The sequence below is a fragment of the Numenius arquata genome, chromosome 3 (assembly GCF_964106895.1).
Source record: "Numenius arquata chromosome 3, bNumArq3.hap1.1, whole genome shotgun sequence".
Classification (NCBI taxonomy): Eukaryota; Metazoa; Chordata; class Aves; order Charadriiformes; family Scolopacidae; genus Numenius; species Numenius arquata.
The window spans coordinates 26,086,889-26,104,246 of NC_133578.1; the positions used below are offsets into that span (position 1 = coordinate 26,086,889).

The following is a 17,358-nucleotide window of genomic DNA, read 5'->3' on the forward strand; positions in this document are numbered from 1 at the left end:
TCATTCCAAACCACTGCTTCGGCAAAGAGAAGATTGCTGTTACAGTGATAGATCTTTTCTGCTTTATCCAGTTGTGCTAATAATTCCCTCCAAGAAGCTTTTCAGAGGAGCAAGACCTTATTTCTCTTCAGAGTTTGTCAAAAAGTACCTTGAGAAGCAAAGGCTTCTTTGCTTCGAGAGCCTAAAAGCACTGACGTGACGTGCTACGTGCTACGAAGCTGGAGTTCCAGAAAGGGCTGACAGAGAGCTCCTGAGCTAACAAATCCTTGACATTTCTGTAACACAAGAAGTGTTTATTTTGCATATCCCAGGAAAGAAGTAGAGTACATACCTGGATATTATTAATATGTTACAGAGCTGCTCCTGAGATATACTTGTCTTTCAGTAAAAAGGTTACGAAGAGAAAATGTTGCTTTTAAGCACATTTCTGTACAAGACGAGCATGTGCTACAAGAAGAAAAAAAGATTAACTACATGTGCTATTCACAAAGTATTGTTAAGTTCCTTTGTCTGTTAGTTGATAGCTGAGATTGTTGAAAACAGCTATGGAGCAGTATCAATAGGAGAGACTGAGGATGAGAATAGGACCATGGCTGCTTCATATAAATTTTAAAAAAAAAAAAAAAAAGTGCTAGAAGAAAGAAAGGAGAATACACTGATGAAGGCATGGCTGTTTTGCTTTGTTCTCACCCTTCTCTCATAATGATATTCAAGACTCTCAGCAACAGAGGAAAAGCCAGAGCTAAACGAGAAGCAGCCTAAGATAAAAGCAGGTTTCAAGGTTATTCGCTTTCCAAGTAACATTGCAGATTAACTCAGCATATATCACAGTTTTCTTTAAGAGGTAGTAAAAAGTTGTATGTCTGCAGTCAAATCTGTGTCTACCTTAATAGTCCCGCTGTATTTCAGATAACCAGAGAGTACATGATTAAGAGAAAGCTGCCTGGAAGAAAGAGACCTGGGGGTTCTAATTGACAAGCGGCTGAATATGAGCTGGCAGTGTGCCCAGGTGGCCAAGAAAGCCAACGGCATCCTGGCTTGTATTAGAAATAGCGTGACCAGCAGAAGTAGGGAGGTGATTTTCCCCCTGCACTCAGCACTGGTGAGGCTACACCTCGAGTATTGTGTCCAGTTTTGGGCATCTCAATACAAGAGAGATATCGAGGTGCTGGAGCGAGTGCAGAGGAGGGTAACGAAGCTGGTGAAGAGCCTGGAAAACAAATCCTATGAAGAGCGGTTGAAGGAGCTGGGACTGTTTGGTATGAGGAAGAGGAGGCTGAGGGGAGACCTCATCACTCTCTACAACTACTTGAAAGGACACTGTAGAGAGGTTGGTGCTGGTCTCTTCACACAGGTAACTAATGACAGAACAAGAGGGAATGGCTTCAAGCTCCAACAGGGTAGGTTTAGACTGAACATTAGGAAAGAATTTTTCACAGAAAGAGTGGTCGGGCATTGGAATATGCTGCCCAAGGAGGTGGTTGAGTCACCATCCCTGGATGTGTTTAAGAGCCGTTTAGATGTGGTGTTGGGGGATATGGTATAGGGGAGAACTTTGTAGTGTAGGGTAGATGGTTGGACTCAATGATCCCAAGGGTCTCTTCCACCCTAGAAGATTCTATGATTCTATGATTAAGTATTGCACTTCATACTAAACAGAATTCAAATAAGAGCACAGGCCTGTGGAGGAGTAGCTAGGTCGCAGAAAGAATGCCAGTGAATAGCAGATAAAAGATGTTCTAGTTAGTGCTTTGGATTGGAAAAAACCAAACCAAACCAAAAAAACCCAAACAACACAAAAAATCCCAAGAGAAAAGGTCTATTTTGAATTACTGTTGTAGAACAGTGTATGTCTAGGCTCCATGGTTATGGGTGTTGAAGACTGCTGAACGCTGCAAGCGAACAAAATGACCCACCAAATCTTTTTTATTGTTACCCATGTGTTGTGCACATTTCTGAACTAAAGAGAGTCTATGTCCAATGTGAGTGATAAATTCCTCACCAGCTTGTCTTTTTCTTGGAAATGAATAAATTATAAATTACAGAGAACTCATTGCATTAAATATCATTCCATTAAGTAATTAAGCAGTGAAGCAGAAAGAGGAGGCATGAGTGCCGGACTTGCCCTTCACTGGATTTCCTGTCTCTACTTAGCCAATATCTCTTTTCTTTCCTTGCCTTCCCTTTGAAAATCAAGGAATGTCTTTTCTTAACGGGAAGTCAGATTCAGTTAAGGAATGTTTGGGTCTTCAGCCTCTGGCTTGTTGGAGACCAGCTGCTCCGTGTGGTAGTATTTGTCCTGGTGGATGAGGTGAATGGGTCACTGAACTCTTAACTGAGAAACGAGGTTGGCAAGACACATAGAAACGTATTGTAAAATACACTTTCCATTCTTGCCCTCCAGAGATGATGAGAATATGAAACAACATCATATTGTTATTCTTTCCATCAGCTTCCTTCTCCCTCACATGTCTTTGGGAAGCAATATGAAAAAAATGCAGGGCGGAATCAGCATTTGTGTTCCCCACGTGTATGTTTGTTAGGGGTGTTTTGGGGCAAATGTGTGCTCACATATATAATGTCTGTTGTGAATAATCTCAAAGCTGAAGGAAGGATTGCAGTTAGGACTAAGATTTAACAATGACATTACAGAGCAATTTCGGTTAAACTTGTAATCTTCTTGAATTAATTTCCAAGAGCACACAGAATTTGATGGTCCTGGCTCTTTTTTCCAGGACAAGCCAGCTATGGAGCACAGGTAAACCTGAAGCATGAGGGAAGTCTGGAATGGAGCAATGCAGAGGTTGATTTTGTCTGCCTATATTCTTGAGATGAGAGGAGTGAGAGTAGCAGGTTAATTAATCATGGTAATACACTGTGATTAATGGATTACTCATTTTTCTGTTTGATTATAAACAAAACCCAGAAGCTATATTGATCTGCCTCTTTCTTCCTTTTCTTCTCATCAGCTTTTTTAAACTGCTTCCCTTACTAACTCTATTTTTCTTGTTAAAGCAAAAAACCCCCCTTGATAACAACTTTAAGATCAAAATAAATTTTATTTCTGTGATGCTAAATAACTAAACTCCTACATTATGAAAATAGCGGCTTTTAAAAATGTCAAATAATTGTGTAATTTCTAGCTGTAATTTTGCAGAAAAATAACATGCATTAATGGAAAACATTTTGACCAAGTTATGTCTCTTAATATTACGCTAGAGACTAGTCATAAATTTAAAGAAGTTATTTTGTGTCAGTGTACTGGTGGTCATGACAGAAAAGCATTGGAAAGCAGATATTTAGACAAGAAGACAGCACTTCTTGAAGTAAGGAATGTAAAGAAGGCAATTTTATTTTAAAAGTGTTCATTTTCTTATTTCCAAACGAAGAGTTGAATAAGTCAGCGTTCACTGAAGTGCTGTTAGCTAATAATGTGTTTCTCAAGTGAAGTGAAACTGTAATGACTGAGGGATGATCCAAAAAAAAAAAAAAAGGCATACCCCTCCCCCTCCAGCCTTAAAAGCATGCAACTGAAAATGCCACTGGAAATCTGGCAAGCCAAGGGCTGTTGGGTTACTCCACTCTAAATATTGTGCAAAATGAAATTGCAGTTATGTAACAACAAACTGCACTGGCTGCTACATATGAGACCTTCAGAACATCTGTGTTGGGCATTGCTCCATCTCAAGATGGAGGGATTCCTGCCTGCCAAACAAAACTGGCAAGAAAGTTGGGAATCGTCCTGATTATGCTAATCTAGCATCTTTTTAATCTTCTTTGGAGGAACAGATTTAGGTTTTCTTGTGTATTGTTTAAATGTGATACTGTGCGCATAAGTAGCATTTCATCTATTCAATGAGAAAACTTTATCATAGTTTACCATTAGTAACTTTGTGGTGCTCAACTCAAACAGGCATACTATATTATTTGACGTGTAATTTAGGAACTTGTGCCTAAATTTAGGAACTGTGCATAAATGCAAGTATTTTTCTTGTCTGATTAGTAATAGACATTGGACTATAAGATTGGTCTTTCTTTGATAAAGCAGATTTCAAAGTATAGATGACAAAGCTTTTGCTGGTTGGCCCTGGGGAATGTGGCAGGTAACATAATACTGCTATTTTTCTACACTCTTCACTGTGAAATAAATTCACTGAAATAAATGCTGATTATTGTTGCATAGTGGCAGGGATGCTTATTAGTTTCCACCGACAACAGAGACAATCCCCATATTTTCCTATTCTCATTCACAGTTGCAAATTGAGAGAGAACAATGGAGGTCAGTGTGCTGCTCTGCAGCAAGGTGCGGTCTGTGTTATATATGTATTTATATGAATAGCTTTGTTTATTTTCGTTTAGTTTGGTTATGATCCTTATGTACGTAGTTATCTGTATAAACAATATTTACTCTTCTGTTTGAATGTGTTTCACACTCCCTGTTTGATTTTTTCTGTAACTGTGTAATCTATTCTTCAGTGAATGTAAAGAAGCTTATTTGTGAACAAAATTTAATTGTCATTTTTCAGTCGAGAAAAACTTACCCTTCTCAGCACCCATTGTGCTACAAGTCCTGGAAACAAAATAGTTATATTTCATGCCAAAGAGATACTACTGACATGTTGTGGTAGAAATCTTAGCAAATAATAATGTGAGATGTAGAAAAATTTTGCCAGAGAACGAAATGCAAATCCAAGCAGGCAGAACGTGGTTATTTTCTCCAGTAGCAAAAATGCTTTTTCTTCTAAAAAATATGAGCAAAACATTTCTGGAAAATAGGAAGACATTTTTAGGTGTCTTTTAAGAACAACATTTTTTTTCAGGATGAGTTGTGACATAATGTATTTCATTTTTGTACCATACTTTGAGAATATAAAATTTTATAGTATTGTCATATGTAAAAACAGCTGTAATGGTTTAAGATCATTGTGTTCCATAAATGTTCACCAGCAAGCCTGTCAGCTGAGGCCCAGTAACTGATCTCGTGAACACCTATAATCTATTAAAAGCACTCATGTAATGAGTTACTTTACCTCAGTTGAGAAGCCAATAACAAAATTCTAAGGTGTGATAATGAGTGTGTTAGAGGCAGTAGTATCTTATGTGCAATGATTTGCTTCAGAAGTGAATGTAGGACAGTGCTGACTGCATGATATATACACTCAGTGTCCTGTATTTGGGCAGAAAACACAATAGGTCCGGCTAGGAGCACTTTGCATCTCTGTAGGCAAGAACTGCGTTACTTGTCTTTCCTGTCTTCTTTTAGTTCCAGTCATTTCTAGGCTGAACAGACTAATTAGTTTAACAATAAAAAGATAAAAAAAAAAAAAAAGAAAGAGAGGAGGGAAAGAGAGGTGTGTTGCCTCAGAAGACAAACTATTTGTGCAGTTATGTCATGCATGGGTAGTACTTGGTACGTTTTGAGCCGTAATCCTGATAGTTTATATAAGGCGTGTAATGATAGGTCATTCATTACTTAATGTGTATTTTTAAAAGTAACATTGAATGATAAGTTGTTATCTTTAACTCTTTAGTTACCTTTTGGTTTTTTTTTTTTAATTTTTTTAGAGCGTTAATATTTTGGAGCGGAAAGCTTCTTCAGGAAGCACAGACCCTTCTTTAAGTAAGCAGTTCCTTGAAAGTGACCCTATCTCTCTATCCAAGGTAAGCAAAAGCATGGGCTGTGATCTGCGTGATGAGTTGCCCTCTGTACTTACAAAGTAGTTTGACTTACAGCTTGGGGATATTGTTTTGTATGATTCTACCACTGAGTATACTGTGAGCCTGACCAATGAGCTTCCTATTCCCCAGGTGAGGTGTCAGAGGGGCCAGTGATCTTTAGTAGATGTTATATTAACAAAATTAAGGATTTGGATGGTGGTGGTGGTTTGGATTTTTTTGCCCATGGATGGATCCCAGGAACAAGTTTTACAATCTGAGAGGATGGAGCTGGAAGGGACTTTGGGAAATAATACAGTCCAATCCTCTTATTAAGGTAGAGCAAATCATATCCAAGTCCAGCAGTGTTGCTAATCAATAATGACATTAATTAAAAATATGTCCTAATGACATTCCTTGTGGATAGTTTCTTAGAGTTTGAAATTTAAAATCACTCGCTGAGACCTTCTATCCTGAGGCAGAGAAATGGATAGAACTGCAGGGGTAACACCACGAGTTCCTGAAAGGTGCAGCCTTGTATATGGTGCTTTGCAGTCAACTTTTTCCTGGCTGAATTCCTCAATTTTGGAATAACTGATTCCAAATAAGCCTAATTCCACATAAAGAAGGCTTCATTTTAAGGTACTTCATGTGGAAAAGTAAGATTTTTACTGAAAAGGTGAGAATGCTGTGATGGAATATTTGGTGGAAAAGAAAAATCTGAAATTAAATGTCAGTAAGTTCTGAAACAGAACTGCTAAAGCAAATTCAAAAGGAAACATTCTATTCATCCAGGAAAAATTAAATGGTTCATTCTGCTTTATTTGGAAAAGAAATGCTTTGCAGTCAAAAAGACTAGGTTCAGAAAACGGTTGGTAGTGGCTCCCTTACTCCCAATGTCTGGGGCACATGCAGATCCCGGAACTGTAAAGTGTGCTTGTGTTCCCCTGGTCCCGCTGCTTCATGTAGAGCTGTTTCTCACGTAATACAGAAGGAATCACAGAAGTCCGAAAGTACTAATGCTGTACTTGAGAACCAGCATTGATGAGGACCCTTCAAGCATATCACTTCCACACTCTTTTTCCCCTGTTTCTGGCTGCTCTTGCATAATGTCCATTGTGTTGGGCATATCTGATCACTCCAAACCTGTGGGATGAGGCACAGTTAGGATTGTTAGGATGGTTTTAAGAACAGTGCTTGTAGCACTGGTGCAGCAGAAGACAAGTATCCACATTGCACTGAAAAATTGCTTGTTTTCTCCTTCTGTATCAAGCCTTTTGTTTAAATGAATAGCTATATGAGATTGTGTGATTTCTAGTTGAGAAAGTAATCAATACTGATGTTATCTAGTAGATAAAAGACTTATGCCTGCAGCTGATCTTCTAAAGGAGAAATCAATATGGTGAAAAATCAGTTGGCAGAGTTGCAGAGAGAGATTCTCTGCTTGCCCCAGGGGACTCATAGTTTAATTTGCCTCCCTCAAGTGCCAAGGACTTCTTTGTAGTGAAAAAATAATGCATATATGCTTCCTTTTACGGTAATAGAAACAGAATATCCAAGCAAAACACAGGGAAGTAAAAAAGGTGGTTTTAAGCATGTCATTTGCAGGCACTGGGATAGTTCCAGTTTATAGTTACCCAGGGAAAACTAAACTGAATAAACAGTTCTATTAAAATTTACTGCAGTAGATTATTTGGGATAGAGCTTTTTACCCTTCTCAAAATAACAAGACCTTATTGAAAAATGTAGATTTGAAATTTGCTGTTACTTCTGAAATAGTATTTTCATAATTAGTAACGTTAACATTATCAGGTCTGTGTAACTTACCTGGAGGTGTTACGAAAGACTGACAGTGCTTGGCTTTGAACAGTTTTGTGGGAAATGGAGGAGACATTTTTTTCCCTTTAAACGTTTGATGCTGTACGACTTCCTTCCTCTCTTGATAACTTTTCATAACATTGCTGGGATTTGTGACAGATCATCTGAGAAAATGCAAGTGTACAACTTTGTAGGATGCAATTAGTAAAACAGAGTCTTAATGAGCAGATAATAGGAGATTTTTAAATTGGTTCAGAATTTTTTTACTTACAGTAGTAGCAAGAGGGTAGAAAGAAAAGCATGGTGTTTTTGTCTTTAAAAATACTGTTTGTTACTATTCACTCTGGTATATTCTAAGTCTGGCTTGAGTTGTACAAGTCATCATGCATAAGAAGTAGTATGTACAAGAAATATACTTTAATTGGCTCCCTAAGAGGCATACAGCTGGTTGTATCTGAATTGATCCAGCCTATTTTTTTCTCTAGAAAGAAAATTGTTTAGCTTTCCTATAAATTTCTCTTAATACAGTGAAACTGAATGCAGAAAAACTTAAACGAAAATTAGTGTCCTTTTGCAGATGTCTAAAAGGCACAATTAGCCTGTGAAACTGTTATAAAATTTCTTTGAAGACAAGAGCTGGCTACATTCAAAACCAAAGCAACCTCTTCTGGTTGTTTTTCTGATTTTAAGGAAAAATTAGAGGATCCAGAAGCAATATAGCTTGTACTTTAAAGATCAGAAAATTTGCAATTTTTTATGATCAGGGAATACCACAAAGGGTACTGTTAATATACACCCATGTATTTAACAGTCTAGTTTCTTCCTCATTCTGTCTCATGATCCTGTCTTTTTTTAGAGAAGGAATACTCTTAGAAAAGGTACATTTTTAATATGCAGATTCTGCCCATAACCTGCTTTCAAAATCTCTTCAGTCCTTTAGTTCTAAGAGTGCAGCAGTGGGGTGCCTTCTGGATACATTTAACAGGTGGTTAGAGCCACCTGCACTTTGACACCATTACCTCCAATAGCAGGTCTGAGCTTTCTTATACTTAGCTGAGCCACAATTTGGTCCTGTTTTCATGTATTTGGATGTATTTATTTCATTGGGATGCAGTCCTTGTTGTGAAGAGCATGTCTAGACCCACCCTCAGATTTTTGTTCAGTTACAGTGTCAGGCTTCTTAATAATTTCATTTTAGTTACCTGGTAAGGGTTAGACTTCCAAAAATATTCATAGTCAGTAGTTTTAAATGAGATACAGAACATAATACAGTGACCATGTAGTTTGGTACCCAAATAAGCTGATTTAAAAGCCTAGCTCTCCTTTACTCTTTGTTTTGAAATGAATCTGTGCTGGATATAATTGCAATTTTTCATCGTGTGTGCACAGTTAATTAATCGATGTGTCTTCATATTTTTTAACCAGGAACCTGACAGCTGGGAAATCATAGAGGGTCTGAAAATAGGCCAGACCAATGTCCAGAAGCCAGACAAACATGAAGGTTTCATGCTGAAAAAGAGAAAATGGCCTTTAAAAGGTTGGCACAAGGTAAATGTCTCATAAAACAGTCAAAAGATTATTACCTCATTTTATGAGTTGTATTTTTTGCCTAGAGGAAATCAGGATGTCAAATAAATGCCCAGAATTTTAGTGTATGACTTTTTCTTCAAATTGTGTAAAGAATTAGTTTGCACACACAGTTCATGGCTTCTAAATTACAGAGCCTGCTGCCTAACGTTGTATTCAAAATCCAGGCAGAAGTTGTAAATAATACAGCAGATGCCTCGTGGTTTAAGAGGTTTAATCAATATCCCTTTCATTCTTTCCAATATATTATAACAAAATGTAGCCATGTACTGTAAGATTGCATTGAGTTTACATTAAAATACACAGGACTTCATGATAACAGGGAAGAGCTGAGGGGCTTTTGCATGCACCCAAGGTGTTTGTATGGGAGATCATTTCCCTTCAGGATTGCTGACTTGGCAATTTTTGCTCAGCTTTGTCCCTGAATTTTGTCTTCTTGATTCAATCGTCTGTGTGGACATGCAGTGGGACTACGCACTTTTGCCACTAGATGTCTCAATTTAAAAAAAGCAAACCACCCCAAAACTCAACTCCAGATCTCCTCTTTCTGTTTCGTTAATTTGGAGGCATTTCTCTATGCATAATTCTACATCTCGTTAGCGCTTAAACCTGGTATTCATAAACTCTTTTGTCCATATTTTATACCATAATAATTACACTTTTCCCTCTTTTTTAGTAACAAGATGTGTGATGCTCACCCATCTTTTTGTAGCTGCGGGTACTTGAAGCAGGATAATTTTCTAGGACAGAATGCATTTTTACTGCAAAAGATAGTGAAGCCATTTGTTATACATGGCTTTTCTTTTTTTCTGGGAAAGCATTAACTTAGGCTTTTTGCTAAACACTGTGGGATTTACTCAGGTGTGAGTCCAAATGCAGTCCATACTAGAATAAATCACACTTGTTGCTAATTTCTCTGTTCTTTCTGAATGTTATACTAACACTTACACCTGCCACTTTTTTTTTGAGCCTGCCTACCTACCTTATGTTTTTTGGTTTTGTTTTACTTAATTAGAGTTTGTAGTTTCAGCAACCAAATACATATGCACTGCTTGAATTTAGCCTGGGTGGATTAAAGGATTTCAAACTGACATACCTGAAACACTGAAAGAACAGAAGAAGAGAGCTTATTTAAAAAAAAAAAAAAAAAACCACACAAACAAGCACACCAAAAAAAAACCACACCAAAACCCTGAACAAACCAACCCCCAACAAACCACATCCACCCCCCAAAAACCCAAAACAATTAATCAGATGTATAAGAATATATTGAATAAGCCACTTATTCCACTCCTTTAAAATACATTACATCGTTTCATGGACAAGTCCCTGTTTTGATAAGGAACTTTAGGAGAGCGAGAGGAGTCCAACCTTCACAGTTCTATGAAGGAGATCACTACCGATGATCTGTTTCTCATGCTGACTTTAGAGCTGTTACCTGTGTAAATAATTTTTAATGTGATTAAGACTTCACAGTTCAGCATCCCCTTCTACTCTGCTCTACATTTCACCTAAGGATCTATGCTGAATTTATGTTATGAAACTCTGGATTGGCTTTGGGTTTTTGTGTTTGTTTTTGTTTCTTCCCCAACTGTTGCCTTGATATCCTGCAGTTTCCCTAGCAATGCTTTGCTGAGAGCCCAGTGAGGAATTCTGGAGACAGTAAATGTAGCTTGTGCCGTGCTAGTATTCAGCTAGCAAAGCCATAGCATCCTCTGTTTATTGAACATTGCATGTTATCTGACAGTTCTGAATGTGCTTTAGTAGCATAACCAGGTAAAATGTACATTTACAAACCAGGTAAAATGTAGTTTATAATTTTCTGAATTATAATTTAGAGTAACTTATAATTTTCTGAAGTGCAGTATGCTTTGGAATGAAATAAGAGGAAAGGTCATTTTCTTTTGTGTGTGGAACTTAGAGAGGCAAAGCAATATGAAAATGAATATCACATTCTTGTGAAGTGCATTGAAGACCGTGCCTAGTCAAAAAAACCCAAACAACAGAACAAACCCCCCTCCTGTTGTTTTGACATCTTATTCAAGAAGTTACATCTCCAGGAAAGCACTGTTTTCTTGCCCTGCGTGAGGTATTGGTACCATCTGTTGTGCAACTGACAGAATTTCCAGAACCATCTTCAGGAGATATTTTCTGCCATCTAACTACTGACCCTCCTCATAGGTAGAGATTTAACAGGTTCATATAATGAAAACATTGTTGTTCCCTTCCATGTCAGACAGCTTAGAGAGTCTAGGACAATACTTTGCTGTGTTCTAGACTCTTAACATAGATTAGTGCATTAAGTTAGACTCTAAAAATATTAATTACTTTCTATTTAATTTGCATGTTTTGAAAGTTAGTGGTGGTAAACACAGCTTAGTGAATCTCATTTCAAGTCTAGGGTTGAATCTTTATGGTGTGTGCCCAAGTCTATGCTAACTTAACCACAATGCAGCTTGAGTGCAACTAGGGCAGCTTGGGCAACTCTAATTGCAGGAGAAACACATTGTGAATAGGGGATCTGCTCTCTGCTGTAAATAAGAGCCACTCACCAAAATAAAGGTGTAGCAATGGCACAGATAGGCATTGTCAGGCTAGCCTAGCCCTGGTAACTTTGTCAATGAAGATATAGTGGCTCACACCGTACCAATGACAAACACCCAAAACATAAGCCCTCCCATGACATGGGTATGTTGCTGGGAATGCTGTGATATTTACACTTGTACTAATACCTGTATTAGCTAGATTACAGCTAGAAAAGGCATAATCAGTACAAGTTACAACCTCATCTTTACCTCACTGTGTAGAGGTCTGCCAAGAGGTACAAAGTTTTGGATGGTAGAGCAGCATCTCACAACCTGCATTTTTACCTAGCTGGAGATCAAGGAGGCCACAAAATATTCATATGTGGGTCTTCCTTTTGGGATGTAGATCTTGCACTAGGAAAAACTTTTCAGTTTCTGGTTAGGGAAGGTAGGTTGTTAATTTGAGATGTGACCAGCTTCTGTGGCAAGAAAAACAGGAAGAAGATGAAGAAATGGACATGACTCTTTCAGCCTACAGTCTATGGTGTCTTTCTAGAGTTTATTAAACTGGCTGGAAAGCTGAAAAAAATATCCTTCATTATCAAGGCTTGTTAATTTAAACCTACAACATAATGTTGAAAAAAAGAGAATCTGTTTTTTCTTGCTTAGAAGATAATTGTTGTCAAAACCAAGCAAGAGTATATTCAATACTGTATTTATTCTCTTTCCAACCCACAAACATTCCTTAATTGCCACAGAGTAATCCTTTTCTTTTGCAGATGAATTATTGTACACAGTTTAAATTGCATCTATTCATTAAGAAAGAAATTTTTTTTTTTTTTTCCTTTCAGAGGTTTTTTGTTCTGGATAATGGAATGTTGAAATATTCAAAGTCACCAATTGATGTAAGTAAAGTTGAAGACAACTTTAAAATTTGTATTGGAATTCAGCCTGTCAGGGTGATTAAATCTCATACTCACTCTAAGGATATTTATGACAGTGCACACATTAAAGCTGTTATTGGATTCAAAGAGAGATTTGTATATGAAAAGCATGTAAGGTTTTGGTTGAGTTGTGTTCTGAAGAACCTTTTCTTACTTATATGAAAATAAGAACTATGTTACTTAAAGCAGTTTATTTAATGAAGATGCTTGAGAGATTAGCCTGACCATGTACTTTTGTTTTTCAATTTTTATGTCAGTCAGAGCTGATTATTCTGAGATATGTTGTTAGGACAGAGAAATGATTACAATGTACTCAAGAGATATGAAGGGTAGTATTAAATTAGTTAGATCTGATACCAATAACTATCAAGCAGTAGCAGCAGGAGCTGAGCACTAATTATCTATGTTAGTCACTTACCTGTAGCTGTGTACTGGTGTGAACCAATACACTTTAACTTTGCAGTTGGCTCTGCGCCAAACACTTTCTGTGAGATGCTTTTCTCTATCTATAAATAGTAAGTGGTTAGTCTGACTACAGGTTTTATGTTTTAATATAGCTTTATATTAAAATGTTTATAAAATGGAAAATCATTTCAGCACCAGATATTTTTCTGTTAAATATAGTGAAGTGCATGATACTACCAATTTCTTACCCTGCTTTTTGATATTAGATACAGAAAGGCAAAGTCCATGGGAGCATTGATGTTGGTTTATCAGTTATGTCTATCAAAAAGAAGGCTCGTAGAATAGATCTCGACACAGAAGAGCACATCTATCATCTGAAGGTAAAAAGTGGCGCAAATAATTATTCTCTTTTCATCCACTGTAAAACTGCAAAAGATGTGCAGAAAAGTAGTATTTTGAATGATTTCTTGATAGTGAATTTGTTTCCAGGTGAAGTCCCAGGATTCATTTGATGCATGGGTTTCAAAATTACGCCACCACCGGTTGTACCGTCAAAATGAGATTGTGAGATCTCCGAGAGATGCCAGCTTTCATATATTCCCTTCAGCCTCTACTACAGAGTCTTCACCAGCTGCTAATGTGTCGGAAGGAAAGGTACATAGTGTTCTTTTGTTGAAAACTCCATACCTGCTGGGTTTGCTCATGGGCAGTTTCAGTGGGGTCTGCTTGTAATGCCAATGGAGAGGAGTTTCCACTGTGGCAACCAATGGCCAGCAAAAAGCTGTTAGTTTGTGCAGCTGAAGGACTGTCTAATCTAGCGTTACTGCAGCCTTCATGAATGGGCCGCTGTAGAGATCTTCCAAAGAATTCACCATCACCAGAAGAATTTGCACTTGCCTTTGTCATCAGGGATTAAAGATGTCTCTTTACTGTTTGATAACGTTCTTCCTCTTAAACAACAGCTTCTCTAACTGCTGGTCAACAAACACAGTTTGCTTGTGAGGTTCTTGGTTTGGTTCTCCAACATGCTGTACAGAAAAGTATGCTTCTTGGGAACTATATAGTCAAATCACAGATGTCACTGAAATCACAATGCATGGGTTTTTTTCTTATTCTGAAGTAGTATGGTGATTACACTGACTAAGCAACATAGCAACAGTAAATTTAAGCATTTTATTATGTCTTAGGTGCAACAAAATAGTTTCCCCTGGCAGTCTCCTATACCTTGCAGTAACAGCCTTCCGGCCACCTGCACTACTGGTCAGAGTAAAGTAGCAGCCTGGTTGCAGGACTCTGAAGAGATGGACAGATGTGCAGAAGGTTAGTCTTTACCTTTTCATGTCTTGTTCTTTCAGAAAAAATTCTTGTTGATATAAAATAAGAAACAGTCAATAAAGTGGTTACAGTAATTAGATGCTTGTAGTGGCAATTTCCCTCTTTGCATTGTTTGGGATGTTGCTTTAAAAATTCATCTTAATAATCTGTATTATCTTAATGGATATCATTGTTAAAATATGATCAGCTTTTGAGGTCCAGACTTGTTGCTGACCACCATAGAAATAATAAGTGCTCAACATCTCTAAAAAGAAATCTTTTACTTAGGTGCCTTACTACTAGGGATTTAGACATTTAACTTTTTTAATGCAATAAAGTGCTAATGATGGAAATCATGGCAAAAAAGTAGTCCAAACTGAAGAACTGAATATATTTTTTTTCTAATATATTTTTGTTTTATATCTGTTAGATCTTGCTCATTGTCAGTCAAACCTTGTGGAACTCAGTAAACTTCTTCAAAATTTAGAAATACTACAGAGAACTCAGTCAGCACCAAATTTCACAGACATGCAGGTAAATGTGCTAGAACATAAATCATCACACTGAAACATTTGTTCTTTGTGTTGAGGGAAATATAGAGATGTTGTCAATGATTTTCTGAAATCATCATAACTCTTGGATGAAAGGTTTATCTTATATGTTTATCTTAATCATGTGTAATAATGTTTCACATGTAAAAAAGTAATTAAGAGGTATTAATTATTTGAGTTAAATTGGACGAATCAAATTATTAAGTCATTTGCAAAGCAAACCTGAGAACTGTTACAATAGAAATACATGCATACATTGAAATTGTATTTAAGGAGTTTTTGTTGTGCTGAGTGAGAGATCATTTTAAGTTTTTAAGGAGCGGAGACCCAAAACCCCTCGAAGATGAAGTTGCATGCTCTAAAAATGAGGGCATAATACAGAGGTCCCAAGGGTTGGACAGTTTCCCAGTTCAGGGTGAGTTTTCCTCTTGACCACAAGAAAGCAACAGCAGATCCTAAGTCTTTCCTTCCCCTTTCGCTCAGCCCCCTTGATTACACAAATCTCCCAGTGGTGTTGCTGCATTGGGAAGTCTAGTCCCAACAAGGTAGCGAGACTTACCATTGATTTTGGGAAGAGGTGAGCTCTATGTTTCCCTGAGTAGTACCAGAATAGAAATCCATGAGGATTTCAAGATCTGGGCCTAAGTATTGTGCACTCATGAAGAAAGTATTCCAGCAGTTTTGCTAAATATACCATGTGCTTAATAACGTGTATGGGTAGCTACAGCTGGTCATTGCTGTAGTTGCAGGCCCTGCAGTGGCATTCTTCTCCTTACTTCCTAACTTTTATATGTCTAATGCTACAATTCTTTACTAACTTGCTGTATTGTCTGTGTTGCTTGCGTCAACTTAATAGTATTTTGTTGCTTTTAACTATTTGTGTAATGTAGGCTAACTGTGTAGATATTTCAAAGAAAGACAAGAGGGTCACGAGACGATGGAGAACAAAAAGTGTCAGCAAAGATGCAAAAATTCAACTTCAGGTACTGAATGCACTATGCTTTACTTTTCACTGTACTTTTAGATTAACTTTCAAGCATGAAATGATGTATTAGCTGAAAGTAGGAAGTCAATATACTGTCTTTTATGCTCCCGGTGAAATAAATTAAATCTCAGTTCGTTGTTTAAAACCTAGAGAAGATAGTGAGAAAAGTATTGATTTTACTTTCATTCATATGAAAACATTGCCATCTAGGGAAAGGAGGGAGATCTGAATACTAGTCAATTAAGGTGCAAAAGAAGCAGCATGCATGTAGCGCACAGGGATATTGATGTTCTGTCTCAAACTTGCCGAGAAGGGCAGTTGAACAGGTGACATCAAGTTAAAAGCAGAAAACATGACTGAAATACTAAACACACCAGTTTTCTTTGTCAAGACAAATACCAGGAATGTTACCAATGAGAAGTATTTTCACAAGCCTTCTCTTATGGAAAAGGCTTAGTATGGGAGCAAACTGAATAAGCCAAAGAATACACAACGTGAAGAAAGAATTGACCCCATCCTGCCTTAGAGCTGAAAAGTAAAAGCACAGAAATAAGCATAATACGCTTGTGTTACTGCTAGAGCCAGGGTGTCTTAGTGTGTTTTGTCAGAAGCAGCTGTGTGTTTAGGGGCCTAATCTGAAACCTAATCTTTTTCATAATTGAGGAACTGATAATGAAGACTATATTCAACTGACTTCAGGAGCTAACAATCACCCCTGTGCTGTCTGCTACAGAATAAGTGTCAGAAACTTCTGATCCATTTAAATTCCTTTAAATTCATGCAAACTTTAAAAGCCTTTAATATATCCCCTAGAGGCACAATAAGGAGTTTTCTGTGATTCATTTAAGAATAATAATCTTAAGGAAAGAAGAAACTTTAGTTGCATCAGATTTCTCGTTGCAGCTCTTGTAGGTGATTTTTCTTTGTACCTATTATACTAGATAAATCACAGCAGGTTGAACAATGAAGCATCTGTTAGGTTTAAAAAGGTTTATTAACAAAGGAATTTTGGTGATTGATGTCATGTCCTATTACCTGCATTTGAAGGATCACTGTATTTCCCTGCTGCTAAATAACACAGGCAAATAAAAATATCAGGAAAACGGATGCAAGTACTTGGTGCCTATGAAGAGACAGTCAACACTGCATGTTCTTCTTTCATGCCACAGTGGTCTCACAGCAATTCCTCTCCACAAAAATGATGAAAAAGATTATGAAAGCAATCAATGTATGACGATCTAGGGTGAGTCATGAGGAATTATGAGCTGTTCCTGTGTTGCCTGCACTTTACCAAAGTGACACTGGTCTGAGCTTCCATCATTTTGGCATCTGACTCTCAAACTGCTGTTTGTGGCTTGACAGGAGCCTCAGCTCCTGAAATTCTCAAATATGGCCAGTTTTCAGGTTTCCCTGAGAGAGTTTGTGTGCATAGTACTGCTCTACATGGGTCTGTCACTTCTGGGTTGATAATGAACTCTGCTTAGCCTGGGTCAGCATTAACTCCTGGCAAGCTTAGTGCTGGAAATGTAAGGCTTATTTTGTTAGAGTGAAACATTAAGTTACTGATGACTTAA

At 37.4% G+C, this 17,358-nt stretch overlaps 1 protein-coding gene across 4 annotated transcripts in view; it reads left to right on the forward strand.

Moving 5' to 3' along the window:
* Window positions 1-17,358, forward strand: part of OSBPL6 (oxysterol binding protein like 6) — a 50,237-nt gene that overhangs the window by 9,088 nt on the left and 23,791 nt on the right. For 3 of the 4 annotated variants that reach the window (XM_074144703.1, XM_074144704.1, XM_074144706.1), the window contains exons 2-9: window positions 5,566-5,661; window positions 8,899-9,021; window positions 12,437-12,490; window positions 13,201-13,314; window positions 13,424-13,588; window positions 14,122-14,254; window positions 14,679-14,782; window positions 15,690-15,782. In XM_074144703.1, the coding sequence (XP_074000804.1) occupies window positions 5,566-5,661; window positions 8,899-9,021; window positions 12,437-12,490; window positions 13,201-13,314; window positions 13,424-13,588; window positions 14,122-14,254; window positions 14,679-14,782; window positions 15,690-15,782 (882 nt within the window). The remainder of the gene's footprint in view (window positions 1-5,565; window positions 5,662-8,898; window positions 9,022-12,436; window positions 12,491-13,200; window positions 13,315-13,423; window positions 13,589-14,121; window positions 14,255-14,678; window positions 14,783-15,689; window positions 15,783-17,358) is intronic. The other variant, XM_074144705.1, reaches the window with a different exon arrangement.